The sequence below is a fragment of the Notamacropus eugenii genome, chromosome 6 (assembly GCF_028372415.1).
Source record: "Notamacropus eugenii isolate mMacEug1 chromosome 6, mMacEug1.pri_v2, whole genome shotgun sequence".
NCBI classification, from domain to species: domain Eukaryota; kingdom Metazoa; phylum Chordata; class Mammalia; order Diprotodontia; family Macropodidae; genus Notamacropus; species Notamacropus eugenii.
Genome location: NC_092877.1, coordinates 376886675 through 376900817, shown reverse-complemented (window position 1 = coordinate 376900817; position 14143 = coordinate 376886675). Strand labels below are relative to the sequence as shown.

The following is a 14143-nucleotide window of genomic DNA, read 5'->3' as shown; positions in this document are numbered from 1 at the left end:
TATATCCCCAGTGCTTAGCACAGATCCTGGCACATAGCAATCAATTAGTTAGTGTACATTTTGTACATCTGTCAGTCTATTTTTCTTTCTGTCTTTCTGTCTGTTTGCTGGCCTCTCTATTTATATATCTTTCTGTCTCCCTTTGTGTCTGTCTTCTAGTCAATATCTATCTATCCACCAATTTACTTTATCTATACATTCTTCCACTTACCTATCTACCATATATCTATCTATCTACCTACTTATCTATCTATCTATCTATCTATCTATCTATCTATCTATCTATCTATCTGTCTGTCTGTCTGTCTGTCTGTCTGTCTGTCTGTCTGTCTGTCTGTCTGTCTGTCTGTCTGTCTATCCATCCATGTTATCTGCCTGCCTATCACTTAACTATCAGAGGAAGCCTTTCATTACTTTCATTACCTTTCCTACTTGTGCTTTTTCCCTCCTCAAACTCCCCCATTCACACTTCACTTTGTACACATTGTTTCCTCTTGATAAAGCCTATTAGTTCCTTAAGGGCAAGAGTGGATTAATTTATGTCTTTGAATGTCTTGTGCCCAGGGGCTTGTCCTGCCATAATAAGCACTGAGCAACAGCTTGTTGAGTTGTGGAAATGGTGATGGAGTAGAATATATTTGATGGCAGATCCCTATGTGTGATCTTAGGTGTCACCAAATTTGATGTGGGGACAGTTGGGTGGCTCAGTGGATTGAATGTGGGACCTGGAGTCAAAAAGACCTGAGTTCAAATGTGATCTGAGGCACTAAGTCACTTCACCCTCAGTTTACTTATAAGTAAAATGAATTAGAGAAGGAAATGGCAAACCATTCTAATATCTTTAAATAAACCCCAATTGAAGTCATGGAGAATTGAACATGTTGCTGTTGTGTTTACCCTTCGTAATCGAAGAGGACCATGACATCAACATGATGACATGCCTTGCAGTTGACTTCGATTTGAGTGAGGGAGGGCTATGCAAGGCCATCAACGGCACTTTCTTCTCCTGAGCCATCTGGGTCCAGTGGCCTGATATTCATCAGCACAACTGGAGATGGCCCAGGATGTAATGTGAGAACTTGGCCCTTTCAGGCTAAGGTCTTATCACGTTCTCACTTTGAGTGAGATGCACCCATTCAATGAATATTCTTCCTGAAGTAGTCACTTAAAGGATAGCTCCTTTAATTGAAAAATAACACTGAGAGAGAAAGACCCTCAGGGTTCCTGGGTAAAAGGGAAACAATTACTATTTAGTAATTACATTCACTCTGTGGTAGTTGAATGAAGACTAGTCTATGAGCTCCAGAGTGAATTTGGTTTAAGGTTTGATCTTTGAGCAAGAAATGTATCCAGTAAATCCAAAGGAAAAAAGAAAGCTTTTGGTCATGGAGTGTACCTTTCCCTGGACACAACACCAGAGGACAGGAACGGAGATGAGAGGAGAGGAGATGATACTCATTCACAGGTTATGTTTGTCCTTTGTTGAATTAGAGGACCATGACATCAAGATGATAACATGACTTGCAGTTGATTTTGGTTTGAGTGAGGGAGAGCTGTGTAAGGTTACCAGCCTCACTTTCTTCTCCTGAGCCATCTGGGTCCAGTGACCTGATAGTCATCAGGATGTGTGGAGATGAACATGACCAAAATGATTGAACAACAGTTGACACTCCTTATCAGATGCTGGATTTATTGACCTGGCTAGTGCTATGCAGCACCCAGCTGCTCCCTTGAAACAAAAACCTTGAATCTCCACAAAGAATTATTAATTGCTTAATAGGTTTGAGTCACAATGCTATGCACTAGGGGAGCAAAGGGAAAGAAAATGAAGCATATAATCAGAAGGGGGAGATAACATGCAAACAACTATGTTCAGAGAAGGTAGAAGACAGTCAAAGGGGAGGGCTCTAGCTTCCTTTCTGAAGGGATAGGCAAGGGAGAATGCAGAGGCCCTCCTGAAGAAGGTGGCAATCCAAGAACCTTAAGAAGCAGAGGAGATCTGGGAGAACATTCTGGAAATGGTTACAAGCCTGTGTAAAGGAATCAATATGGTTGATGGAGTGTTATAGGGAGGAAACAGAGAGACAAGGAACAAAGCTGAATTAGAGATTGTATGGAGGGCAGTAAAGTGTAGACAGTCTGAAAAGGAGATAGGAGTCAGTTTGGGAAGAGTTGTACAGGCCAAGAGCCTTAATATTTGATCCTGTGTTCATAGGGGGTAGCTAAAGCTTGTTGAGCAGGGGAAAGGACATGGTCAGGAAAGTGCATGCTTGGGAACTTAACTTATGAAAATTTGGCAACAGTAGAAGGTGGATTGGTTAGAGAGAGAGTGGAGGCAGGGAAGACAAGGAGATGTATGCTAGAGAGGTTCTGAGGATAGAAACAGCAGAATTTGGCAATGGATTGTATAAGTAGTGTGAGTGAGAATGAGAAATTGTGGGTGCCATGGAAATTGCAAGCCTGAGTGAGTGGCAGGTTGATGGCTCAGTGATAGGGAAGTTCAGGAGAGAGGTTTTCTTTGGGAGGGGAGGGACAATGTATCTACTTTGGTCGAGTCATGTTTGAGATGTTTATGGAACACTGAGTTTGAGATACTAAAAAGGCAATTGGTGAAAAGAGACTTCACTTAAGTTGAGAAACTAGAACTGGACATAGAGAGTGGGAATTATTTGAATAGAAATAATCATTAAATCCCCTGGGAGTGAATGGATCATCAAGTGAGGCAGGATTCAGAAAAAACTTGAAGAGGAAAGAGGAGAGAACATCAAATGAAACCAAAATTATGAGGTGTGACAGAGATGAAAAACCAGCAAAGGAGACTGAGGAGGATTGGATAGGTACAGGGACAACCAGAACAAAATTGTTCATGAAAACCCTACAGGAGATAGCATCCAGGAACAGGTGATAACAGTGTCATATACTGGAGAGACATCAAGAAGTATGGATGGACATTGAGAAAAGTCCAGGAGGTTTTGTAAGGTTAGAGATCATTGCTACATTTGGAAAGGGCAATTTCCTTTGAATGATAAAGGTAGAAGCCAATTTGCAGAGGGTTTAGGAGAGAGGGAGAGGATAGGAAGAGGAGAAACTGAGTATGGATGGATTTTTATCTTGACTCTTTAAAAAAAAACAACTGCAAACAACATCAAATCAAATGGAATTTCCATATACCATATAGTAGAGTAGACGACATGTAGGACTGTACACAAAACTGTAAGTATTTATTATGTCCTTCTTGCTTTTCTTTTTTCTTTTTAGTTAATTAATTTATTTTTAGTTTTCAAGATTCATTTCCACAAGATTTTGAGTTCCAAATTTTCTCCTCATCTCTTCCCTCTCCCCAACCCATGACACCAGGCATTCTGATTACCCCTTCCCCCAATCTGAACCTCCCTTCTATTACACCCCTCCCTTGCCTTATCCGCATCTTCTCTCTTTTCTTGTAGGTCAAGGTAGATTTGTATATACCATTACTTTTATTTCTTATTTCCCAGTTGCATGCAAAAATGATTCTCAACATTTGTTTCTAAAACTTTGAGCTCCAACTTCTTTCTCTCCCTCCCTCCCCATCCATCCCCACTGAAAAGGCAAGCTATTCAATATACTCTATACATGTGTAGTTATGCAAAAGACTTCCATTACAGTCATGTTGTGAAAGACTAACTGTATTTCCCTCCATCCTCTCCTGCCCCCGTTTATTCTATTCTCTCTTTTGACATTGTCCCTCCCCAAAACGGTGTACTTCTAATTACTCCCTTCTCCCATTTGTCCTCCTTTCTATCATCCCCCGCCACTCCACTTATCTCTTTCTCCGTTACTTTCCTGTATTGTAAGATAGATTTTCACACCACATTGGGTATCCATGTTATTCCCTCCTTAAGCCAAATGTGATGAGAGTAAGCTTCACTTTTTCCCTCTCATCTCCCCCTTTTTCCTTTCATTGAAAAAGCTTTTTCTTTCCTCTTTTATGAGAGATAATTTGCCCCATCACATTTCTCCCTTTCTCTTTCCATTGTATTCCTCTCTCACCCCTCAGTTTTATATTTTTAGATATCATCCCTTCCTATTCAACTCACCCTGTGCCCTCTGTCTATATACATGTATCTTAATTCCTCTAAGTACCCAAATACTGAGGGAAGTGTCAAGTGTTACAAATATTATCTTTCCATGTAGTAATGTAAACACTTCAACTTCAGTAGGTCCCTTTTGTTTTTTCTTTCCTGATTACTTTTTCGTGCTTCTCTTGGTTCTTGTGTTGGAAAGTCAGATTTCTCATTCAGCTCTGATCTTTTCATAACAATGCTTGAAAGTCCTCTATTTCATTGAATGACCATTTTCCCCCTGAAGTATTACATTCAGTTTTGCTGGGTAGGTGATTCTTGGTTTTATTCCTGGTTCCTTTGACTTCTGGAATATCACATCCCTGTGATCCCTTAATACACAAGCTAGTAGATCTTATGTTATCCTGATTGTATTTCTACAATACACAAATTGTTTCTTTCTGGCTGCTTGCAATATTTTCTCCTTGACCTGGGAGTTCTGAAATTTGTCTACAATATTCCTAGGAGTTTTTCTTTTCAAATCTCTTTCAGGAGGTTAGGGGTGGATTCTTTCCATATTTATTTTACTCTTTAGTTCTAGAATATCAGAACAGTTTTCCTTGATAATGTCTAAGCTCTTTTTTTGATCATGGCTTTTTCGTAGTCCAATAATTTTTAAATTGTCTTTCCTGGATCTATTGTCCAGGTCAGTTGTTTTTCCAATGAGAAATTTCACAGTATCTTCTATTTTTTCATTCTTTTGGTTGTGTTTTGTAATTTCTTGGTTTCTTGTACAGTCATTAGCTTCCACGTGGTCCATTCTAATTTTTAAAGAACTATTTTCTTCAGTGAGCTTTTGAATCTCCTTTTCCATCTGTCTAATTCTGCTTTATGAAGTGTTCTTCTCGTCATTGGCTTTTTGGATTTCTTTTGCCATTTGTGTTAGTCTATTTTTAAAGGTGTCATTTTCTTCAGCATTTTTTGAGGTCTCTTTTAGCAAGCTGTTTTCTTGCTTTTCATGATTTTTTTGCATTGCTCTCACTTCTCTTCCCATTTTTTCCTCCACCTTTCTTCCTTGTTTTTCAAAATCCTTTTTAATCTCTTCCATGGCCTGAGGTCATTGCATATATTTTGGAGGTTTTGGATGCAGAAGCCTTGACTTTTATGTCTTCCTCTGACATTATGCATTGTTCTTCCTCATCAGAAAGGATGGAGGAAAATACCTGTTCACCAAGAAAATAACCTTCTATAGTCTTATTTTTTCCCTTGTTTTGGTGTGTGTGTGTGGGGGGCATTTTCCTAGTCTGTTACTTGACTTTTCAGTCCTTTGTAAAAAGGAGGGTATATTTTAGGGAACTGTAAGTTCTCAGTTCCTCCAAGGTAGAAAAATCAAGGAAGAGGAGTTTTTTCCTCTCCCGGCCTCCACTCTGGTCTGGAAGCAACCAGAAGCTTTTTTGCCCTGGATCTGAGAGTAGAATTCCCTCTCCAGAGCCTCCACCAAGCCAGAGTTCTTCCTCACCCCAGGGCCACCACTCAGGACTGAGATTCAGATCTATCACTTGATTCCCACAGGCTGCCACAGTGGCTACTGCTGCCTTTGGGTGAGGGCTGGGGCCAGACCCTGCTCTCTTCTTACTCTGGTGAAAGAGTTTTCTCACTAACCTTTGAAGCTGTCTTTGGCATTTGTGGGTTGAGAAACCTGGGAATCTCAGCTGCTGCCCAAGACTCTGTGCCCTGAAACTTGCTCCAGTCCTGTCTGAACAGTGCCACATGGACAAGGCTGGGCTGCATTCTGCTTTGATCCTGGTGTGGTAGACCTTTTCTGTTGGCCTTCCAGGCTGCTTTGGGCTGAAAATCTCTTTTGCTCTATCATTTTGTGACTTCTCCTGCTCTGGAATTTGTTTAGAGTCATTTTTTATAGATATTTTATGGGCTATGGGACTATAGTTAGAGCAGGTCTGTCCCTCTGCTCTGCTATCTTGGCTCCACCCCCTTCTTGCTTGTCTTTTTAATATCTTGATCTCCCTAGGACCTCTCTCCTTCCCAATAATTTGAAAAAAAGAATGAAATAGCAAAACAAATTCTGCAATCATCATTGCTCTAAATGTTTGTTTTAATCTGATTCAGGGCTCCCTCCCCTTTTTTTCTTAGCATATTTGTAGCATGCTTACATAGTGGTCTCCTGGAATCCAAGTTCATAAGTCTCTCCAAGCTGTGGTTAGGCATTGTCTTTGTACACTCTATTCTCCTTGTTCTGCTCCCTTCACTCTACACCATTTGCGCAAGTCTTCCCAGGTTTCCATGAACCCTTCACTTCCATTATTTCACGAAGAATATTCCATTCCATTCCATTTGTATGGTACCATTTTTCAGCCATCCTCCAACAGGCGTTGGAGAACCTGACTGGGCTTCCTTTCTGTTTTGTTCTGGTCAAAAATTTCATGCTCTTAGTTATCGCTTATCTTGATCAGCTCTGGTGTCATCATGCCTGTTTTTTCTTCTAGTTTGCCAAATATTTTGGTTAAAAAAATGGTAACTCTTCTAGGATTGTCAAGGCAGATTCAGGTGTCCAGCTAAAGTCCTGCTGGTGTGTTTGGTTACGGATACAGTCCTGGCCTTGGCATCAGGCTGATATGGGTCCAAATATCACCTCTGCGATTACTTGCTATATGTCTACCAGGCAAGTCGTGTGACCTCAATGAACCTCAGTCTTCTTGCCTATGATATGGAGCGTAATAATAGCACTGTCCACCTAGCACCATTGTGACCGTCATATGAGATAATGTTTATAAAACACTTTGGATACATGAAAAAGTTCTATAACGTAGCTATTGTCACTGACTCTTTGGGTACAGTAGTAATAGGGTAGCATACTCTCCTGTGTGCATAGAACTCACAACTATACCTTTAATTGTATTTTTTGAATGTCAGTCAGCGTTTTTGGACATACTGGGATTTCCACGTTTTGTACTCTTCCGGCTCCTTGAAGTTCCACCGACATCAGATGCAAAAGTTACAGTGACAGATACTCTGTTCAATAAAGTTCCAGTCCGAGTCTTTGAGCCAAAGCCAAAGTCGTCTACAATGAGAAGAGCCGTATTTTATATTCATGGTGGTGGCGGGGCCATGGGAAATGCTAGTAAGTACTTTTCTTAGGGAAGTGAATCTTTTAAAGGCCAATACATTTCAATCCATCTTTGATATTAATCAGAATATTTTGTAGTTAGGAGATAATAGAACAGAGCTGAGTGAAGCAGAGAGGAGAAGAGAGAATAGTGGAGGGGAGAAGAGGAGGGGAGAAGAGGGCAGGGGAGGAGAGAAGAAAGAAGGGGAGGACAGGGGAAGAGAAGGGAGAGGAAAGGGCACAGGTGTTAAGGAGAAGGGAGAGGAGGAGAGGAGGAGAGGAGAAGGGAGAAGGTGAGGGACAGGAAGCAAGCAGCTACTCAAAGCTTCCTGGGCTTTCATGGGGTTTAACCAAATGCCATTTTGTTAATTTACAAGGTTAAGATAACCAGTGTTTGTCAATTGCAGAGGACACTAGCTTCCAACAGGTAGGTACACTGAGTATATCACGTCACTGATTATATTTCTTTGATGGGTATCTGATTAGAACAGAGATGGACTTTTAGGTCTTTGCAGGTAGCTGCTGGTGCAATGAATGGATAGAGTACTGGGCCTGGAGTCAGGAATCCTGCCTCTGTCACTTACTTGCTCTGTAACCCTGGGCAAGTAACTTAAGTTCTATCTGCCTCAGTTTCCTGAACTGTAAAATGTGAATGATAATAACAACTAATTCCTAGGATTGTTGGGAGGATGAAATGAGATCATTTTTGTAAAGGACTCAGCACACTCTCTGGCACATAGTAGATATTAGCTCCTCCCTGTTCTCTCCCTTCCTCCTGCTTTAAGTGTATATCTGAGATAACTGTTTTTTTTTTCTGGTCTGGTGAATTCATCAAAATGAGTAATCCCTGTTGTGGAAATGTAAATTTGAGTCATTGACTTGACTATATGTGATGGGAACCCTTTCCCTGAACAGTGCCTATAACATGCCAACAGGAGGTGCAGCCAAGAAGGTGGAGTAAAGGCAGCGATTCTCCTGAACTCTCCCCCAAGTTCCTCCAAATACCTTTAAATAATTCCTCTAAACAAATTCTAGAATGACAAAAACCACAAAAGAGACAGAGTGAAATAATTTTCCAGCTCAGGACAACTTAGCAGTTTGGTAGGAAAGATCTGTTGCACCAGGGTGAGAGAGAAGCACAGTTCAGCTCAGGCTGTGCCAGCACAGACTGGGCTCCAGCAAATGAGAAGTAGGGGCAAGCGAATCAGTGGCAGCAGTGGTATTTTGTGGACCATTCAGACCACAGATGGTAAGGGGAAGACAATGGGTCAGAAGGAGACTTCCAGGGATCTCTTTGCTGGTACCAGGGGGTAGGACTCTGTTTCATTGCCTATGCTTGGATCTGGGTTGCAGTCCTGGATCTCAATTCCAGTATGAGGAGGAGCACTAGCATGACAGAACTTGTAGCAGCAGAACTTGTGGCAGCAGGATGGAGGGAAATACATAGTTGGAAATCATTATTGTGAACTTTTTTTATGAGAGAATTTCATTCATAAAGACTTCATTTCTCAAACATATAGAAAACTGAGTGAAATTATAAAAATAAAGATCATTCCTCAATTGATAAAAGGTCAACAACAGGCAGTTTTCAGACAAAGTCATCAAAACTTTATAATCATATGAAAACAATCACTATTGATGACAGAAATGCAAATTAAAGCAACTTTGAGCTACTATATTACCCCTGTCAGAATGGCTAATATGAGAGAAAAGTAAAATGACAATTGTTGAGGGGATGTGGGAAAATTAAAAGACTAACATATTATTGATGAATTTGTATATTGATCCAACCATTTTGGAGAGCAATTTGGAACTATGTCTAAAGAGCTATAAAATCAGGCATACCCTTTGACCAGGCAGTACCACTATTAGATCTATATCCAAAGGAGATTTAAAAAAAAGCAAAAAGGAAAAAGACCTATGTGTGCCAAAATATTTATAGTAGCTCTTTCAGTGCTCCGAGAGAATTGGAAATGGCGGGGGATATCCATCAATGAGAGAATGGCTGAACCAGTTGTTGTATAGGATTATGATGGAATACTATTGAGCTTTAAGAGATGATGAGTAGGAAGCTCTAAGAAAAACCTGGAAAGGTTTATATGAACTGATGCAAAGCGACATGAGCAGAACTAGAAGCACATTATACACAGTTACAGTGATATTGCAATTTAATCTACTACAAATAACTTGGCTGTTCTCACCAATACACTGATCCAAGAAGCTCTGTAGGACTTCTGCAGTCCATCTCCAGAGAAAGAACTTGGAGAACCTGAATGAAGTTCAAAGATACTTTTTTCTTTATTTTTCTTGTTTTTTTTGGGGGGGGGGAGGAGGTCTCTTTTCTGTCACAGAATAGCTTACATGGAAATGTGTTTTGCATGACTACACATGTATAACCTGTGCCAAACTGCTTTCCTTCTCAATGAATTAGGAGGTGATGGAGGGAAAGATTTGGAATTCAAAATTTGAAAAAAAAATATTAAAATTGTTTTTGCATATAATTGGGGGAAAATAAAATATTAAATGTGCTTTCATAAAATAACGCACTAACAGCCTGTGTAGATTCTACAGACACACCAACAGCGTTTGTGCATTATAAGGACAAACCAACAGTATGCATACATTCTACAGACACACCAAGAGCGTTTGTAAATTCTCAGGGCACACAACAGCATGTGCACATTCTACTCTCTTTTATCCAGACTCTATACAGATCTATGGTTTTAGAGTCAGAGGTCTTGGCCTGAAGGTCTCTCTAACCCTGGCATCATAAGGCAGTCCAGTTGTGTTTCCAATGCATCCCACCACTGAAGTCCCCATTCACAAAACTGGCTCATGATCCAGCCTAGCTATCACGCACCAACTAGCATTAGCAAGGATTCTGACTCCAAGGTTTTGTAAGGAATCTTTATGAAAAGGCAAGTGAAGGCAACAGACTGGGTAGCCTGGTAGCAGAGTCCCCTGAGATTCTTTGTGGTCACCCAGTGAATCACCCCTAGGTTTCTGACCTTAGTATGAAGGTTCCTTTCACACCTGGCTGCTCTGCTCATTTTCCCCCAAATCCACAGAATCCAAGAGTTGAAAGGACCCCAGTGCCCATCTACTCCATCCTCTATGTGAAAGGAACCCCCTGTGGGCATTTCTGGCCTGTGGCTATCCAGCCTTTATATGGAGACCTCTGCAGAGGGGGAACCAACCCTCTCCAGAGCAGCCCATTCCTCTGGGATAGCTCTCACAAGGAGTATGATTTTGTCCTGTTATTGCCTAATTTCACTTTTTTGAGACTTTCACTCATTTCTTTTGGATCTGCCCTCTCATGACAAGAACTCTTCAGGTATTTGAAGGAAACTAAAGGGTTCCCACATAAATCTTTGCCTTTCAGGGCCTCCCCTTTCTCACCGCACAATGGGAGGACTGGACTCAAAGACCCATAAGACTCCTCCAAACTTTAAGTCCAACATCTCAAGGTGAATGTCTATACTCGTACTCAGGAGACTTGGGTTCAAATCCTGTTTCTGATATTAGCAGTTGTATAATCAGAAGAAAGCTGCTTAGCCTTTCTGAGCCCAAGCTTTCTATCTGTAAAACAGGGACAATAATCCCTGTATTACTCACCTCTCACAGCTTGTAGGAATAAAGTAAGACATAGACTCCAAGACACTGAAGATGCACAAGTGATCATACCATCCTCACAAAAATAATAGGGAGGGGAAAAAATAAAAATAATAGGTAAATTGAAAGTTGGTAGGCTCTCCCCATTTGGATCAGTGGGCCCATGATTGTGTTGGTACAGAGAACCCCAGTGATAAAGCCTTGACTACCAATAGACAAGGCTGCCTGCTCTGCTCTGCTCTGTGAATTTAGTCTTAGAATTTCCTGGACAGAGGCAGGATTTGAGCTTCGGTCTTTCTGACTCTAACGTCAATTTTCAATGCACTGTGAGGCCATCCTGCTTCTAGTTCGGTCTGCATTCTATCTTTATTGCACTCACACACATCCCCTTACATTTTTGAAGCACCCACATGTCTAATTTTTAGAAAACAAACCAAAATCATTGCTTGGCTCATGTTGAATTATAAACTCCCCGAGGGCAGATCATTATATCCTCAGTAATTTTATTCCATGGTTGTGCCAGTCAAGGAAGTTACCTTTTCTGAAGAATTCAAGATAAATATTACTGAGAAAGGCACATGGTGGGAAGGAGCTGGCTACAATAAAGAAGAAAGTAGGGATAATAAAGAGGGGATTGGTTAAAGATGCCATCAAAGAAATGTGGAATGAGAGAAGATGGGCTGGTTCCATGGCAAAGTAAAAGCATAATGGAGAGCCCATGTATTCCACTGCCTCCTTCAAGATGCCCTAGAACATTGGCTGCCTCCTGGTGATGCATTTATGAAAGGATATGGGAAACATTTTGCAGGAAGAGCTTGCTTGATTGGGTGGCCATCAGTATTATTGAATGGGCTATCCACAGCATGGAGATGATGGATCTGCTTTAGTGTTTGATCATCTCCAGTGGGGAGTACAATACCCTGTTGATGGGTAGTGCAGTGGTAGGAGTGCTGATCCTGAAAGAGGAAGACCTGCCTCTTCCTTCAGAGGAGTATGTGACAGCTAGCCTCAGATATTTGAAGGGATCTCCCCTGGGGGCTGGATTAACCTTGCTCCATTCAACTCCAAGGGGCAAAGCTAGAAGCAATGGGTGAAAGCCCAAAGAGAAAAATGGGGGTCTGTTGTCAGGAATGCATTTCTTACCAACCGGAGCCTTCTAAAAATGCAGGGGCTACCTGGAGGGGTGCTGGATTCCCCCTTTCCAAGGCCTTCAACAGGATGCTGGAGGACCATTTTTGGCTCTGTTTACGGATGGTTGACCTAGATGGCTGTTGGAGTCCCATCCAACTTGTATTCTGGGATTCTAGTTCTCCCAAAGTTATTTCTTTTCACAACCATACAAGTTTCAGAGGATATATCATTGTCTTCAAAAGGAGAGACAGAATGGCATCACATTTGGTAAAGATTTCATTGAGAAATCTCCCACCCTCTTTTATAGCTAAAAGCTTCTTAGAAGTGAAAGGTGGATTTGAGGCTGTTTCAAATGCCCAGGAACCTCTGATCGAGCGGAGATGAACATTAGCCTTGCCTCTTCCTGATCCTGACTCCCATCCTAGAGTGGCCTGTGAAGGAAAGGAACATTATTTGTTAGTGAAGAGCAAATAATATGCTTCATCTCTCCTTCTGCATTACAGGGGGCTGGTCATTTTCACTTGCATTCTCTCCTTCTTTAGCTCTTTGTAATCCTCTTCCAACGTCAAAAATTCTCCTTCATCAGCCATGTGCCTTCTGTGTTGTGGAAATGACTTTCTTAATGTACAAGTGCAGCAGCCTGCTCCATTTGAATGCCGTATTTCATTTTTCTCTCTGGGCACATCAATATTGATAGCCCATGTAATTCACTCTGTAGTGCTGTATGAATATTAAGAAATGACTGTAGGATTTCTGTGATGGAAGCAAGCATTTTTCCTCTTGTCAGTTCTAATGGATTTGATTTGATTTCTTGTGTTTTAGCCTGGATCCCCTATGATTATTTGGGAAGACAGATGGTGGACAAACTTGATGCTGTGGTCATATCAACTAAGTAAGAATAATTTGAGTTTTAGGCCAGATCTATTAGGACAAATGGTCCTTCATCTTCCATGGTTGTGTTTTGTTTTTAATACCTCTCATCTGCTTATAAGGCAGCATGATGTGTGGATTGGGGACCAGTCTTGGAGTCAGGAAGACCTAGGTATGAATCCCCTACTTTGGGTAAGTCACTTAATGGCCATATGTAGGTACTAGACTGCCCTATAGGGGTCAAATCACTTCTAAGATGTTCCAAGGGGCAAAAGAACATCCAGCTTGAGAAAGGTAAGGCTAAAGGGCCAAGAGTCACAAGTGGCTCATTCTTTAATCCAATCTAATTCAATTTAACCCAACTTCTGATGGTTTAGAGTGTAGGAAGAATAAGAATGAGGACTGTTGTCAGGCAATGAAGATGGGGCAGGGAAGCTGGTGGAGTATGTGTGGGGCTGATAGATTCCCTGAAATAGCCAAAACCATTTTATCCACCATGACTTGACAGACCTATGCATTGGAAGTAGATGTCTCAGTATTTATTAGATGGTTTCACTGAATCCTCACTGTAGAGATTGGAGAAGTCCCTTCCATTCTCTGAGGTTCAGTTTCCTCAACTACAAGATGAGAACACTGGGCTAGATGGCATGTCTAAGGCCTCTTGCAGTCTACCCACAATCCAGGAACTGATTGTTGGATGAGAAAGTGACAACCTGAACTCTGCTGAGATGTGGAATGACTCTGAGACCTAGGCCTAAAGTGATCATAAAGCTGAAAAGTTTTAAATCTCTCTCCTGATGAGGAAAGCAAATTGAATTAGCCAAAAATGACAAACACGTGTTAAAAATGAAAACAACTGGCTTTCTTTTTTTATTGGCCACTTCCCTGCAAAGTACTTCAATTGCTTCATGTGTGTAGGTGCATAGTCAAATTTGCTTGATTTCTATAATGTGTTCATTGGTAAAACAAAGAAACACTGAACATTTTTTACATGAATAACTTTATATGGTGAAAATGTGGTTTATTTAGAGCTTTTATAAAAATTTTAAAAAGTGCAAATCAGTTGTTTTCCCCCAGGTCTTGTAATTTCAGTGAGGAAACTCTCTTTACCAAAATAGCCAAGCATCATAGCCAGTATGTTTTAGAGATGGTTCCTGAAGCCAGTTCTCCTGACTCTTCATCCACTAGACTCTTCTGCCATTCAGAAGCCTTTGATAAGGCTATGGCAGAGTGTAACTATTTGAACTTAATACAGAAAGGAGCATCATTCCTCAATCAATTTATCATCAAGAATTACATGAGACTGACCATGTATTCTGTATGGTGCTGGGGAGAGAGGGGAGAGTAGAACAAGTCAAGGGGACAG

The 14143-nt window shown here is 41.0% G+C and overlaps 2 protein-coding genes across 3 annotated transcripts in view; both read left to right on the top strand.

The window, feature by feature from the left end:
- Positions 1–14143, top strand: part of LOC140510258 (arylacetamide deacetylase-like) — a 32522-nt gene that overhangs the window by 2618 nt on the left and 15761 nt on the right. Inside the window, exons 2-3 of the mRNA XM_072618716.1 lie at positions 6972–7179; positions 12730–12799. Of these exons, the coding sequence (XP_072474817.1) occupies positions 6972–7179; positions 12730–12799 (278 nt within the window). The remainder of the gene's footprint in view (positions 1–6971; positions 7180–12729; positions 12800–14143) is intronic.
- LOC140510257 (arylacetamide deacetylase-like) overlaps positions 1–14143 on the top strand; it is a 69308-nt gene that overhangs the window by 41385 nt on the left and 13780 nt on the right. Inside the window, exon 6 of one of the 2 annotated variants that reach the window (XR_011969164.1) lies at positions 6972–7055. The exons of the other annotated variant lie outside the window; for it this stretch is intronic. The gene's annotated coding sequence lies outside the window, so the exon portion shown is untranslated. Of the gene's footprint in view, positions 1–6971; positions 7056–14143 lie in introns of those variants that run through there. 2 annotated transcript variants of the gene reach the window in all.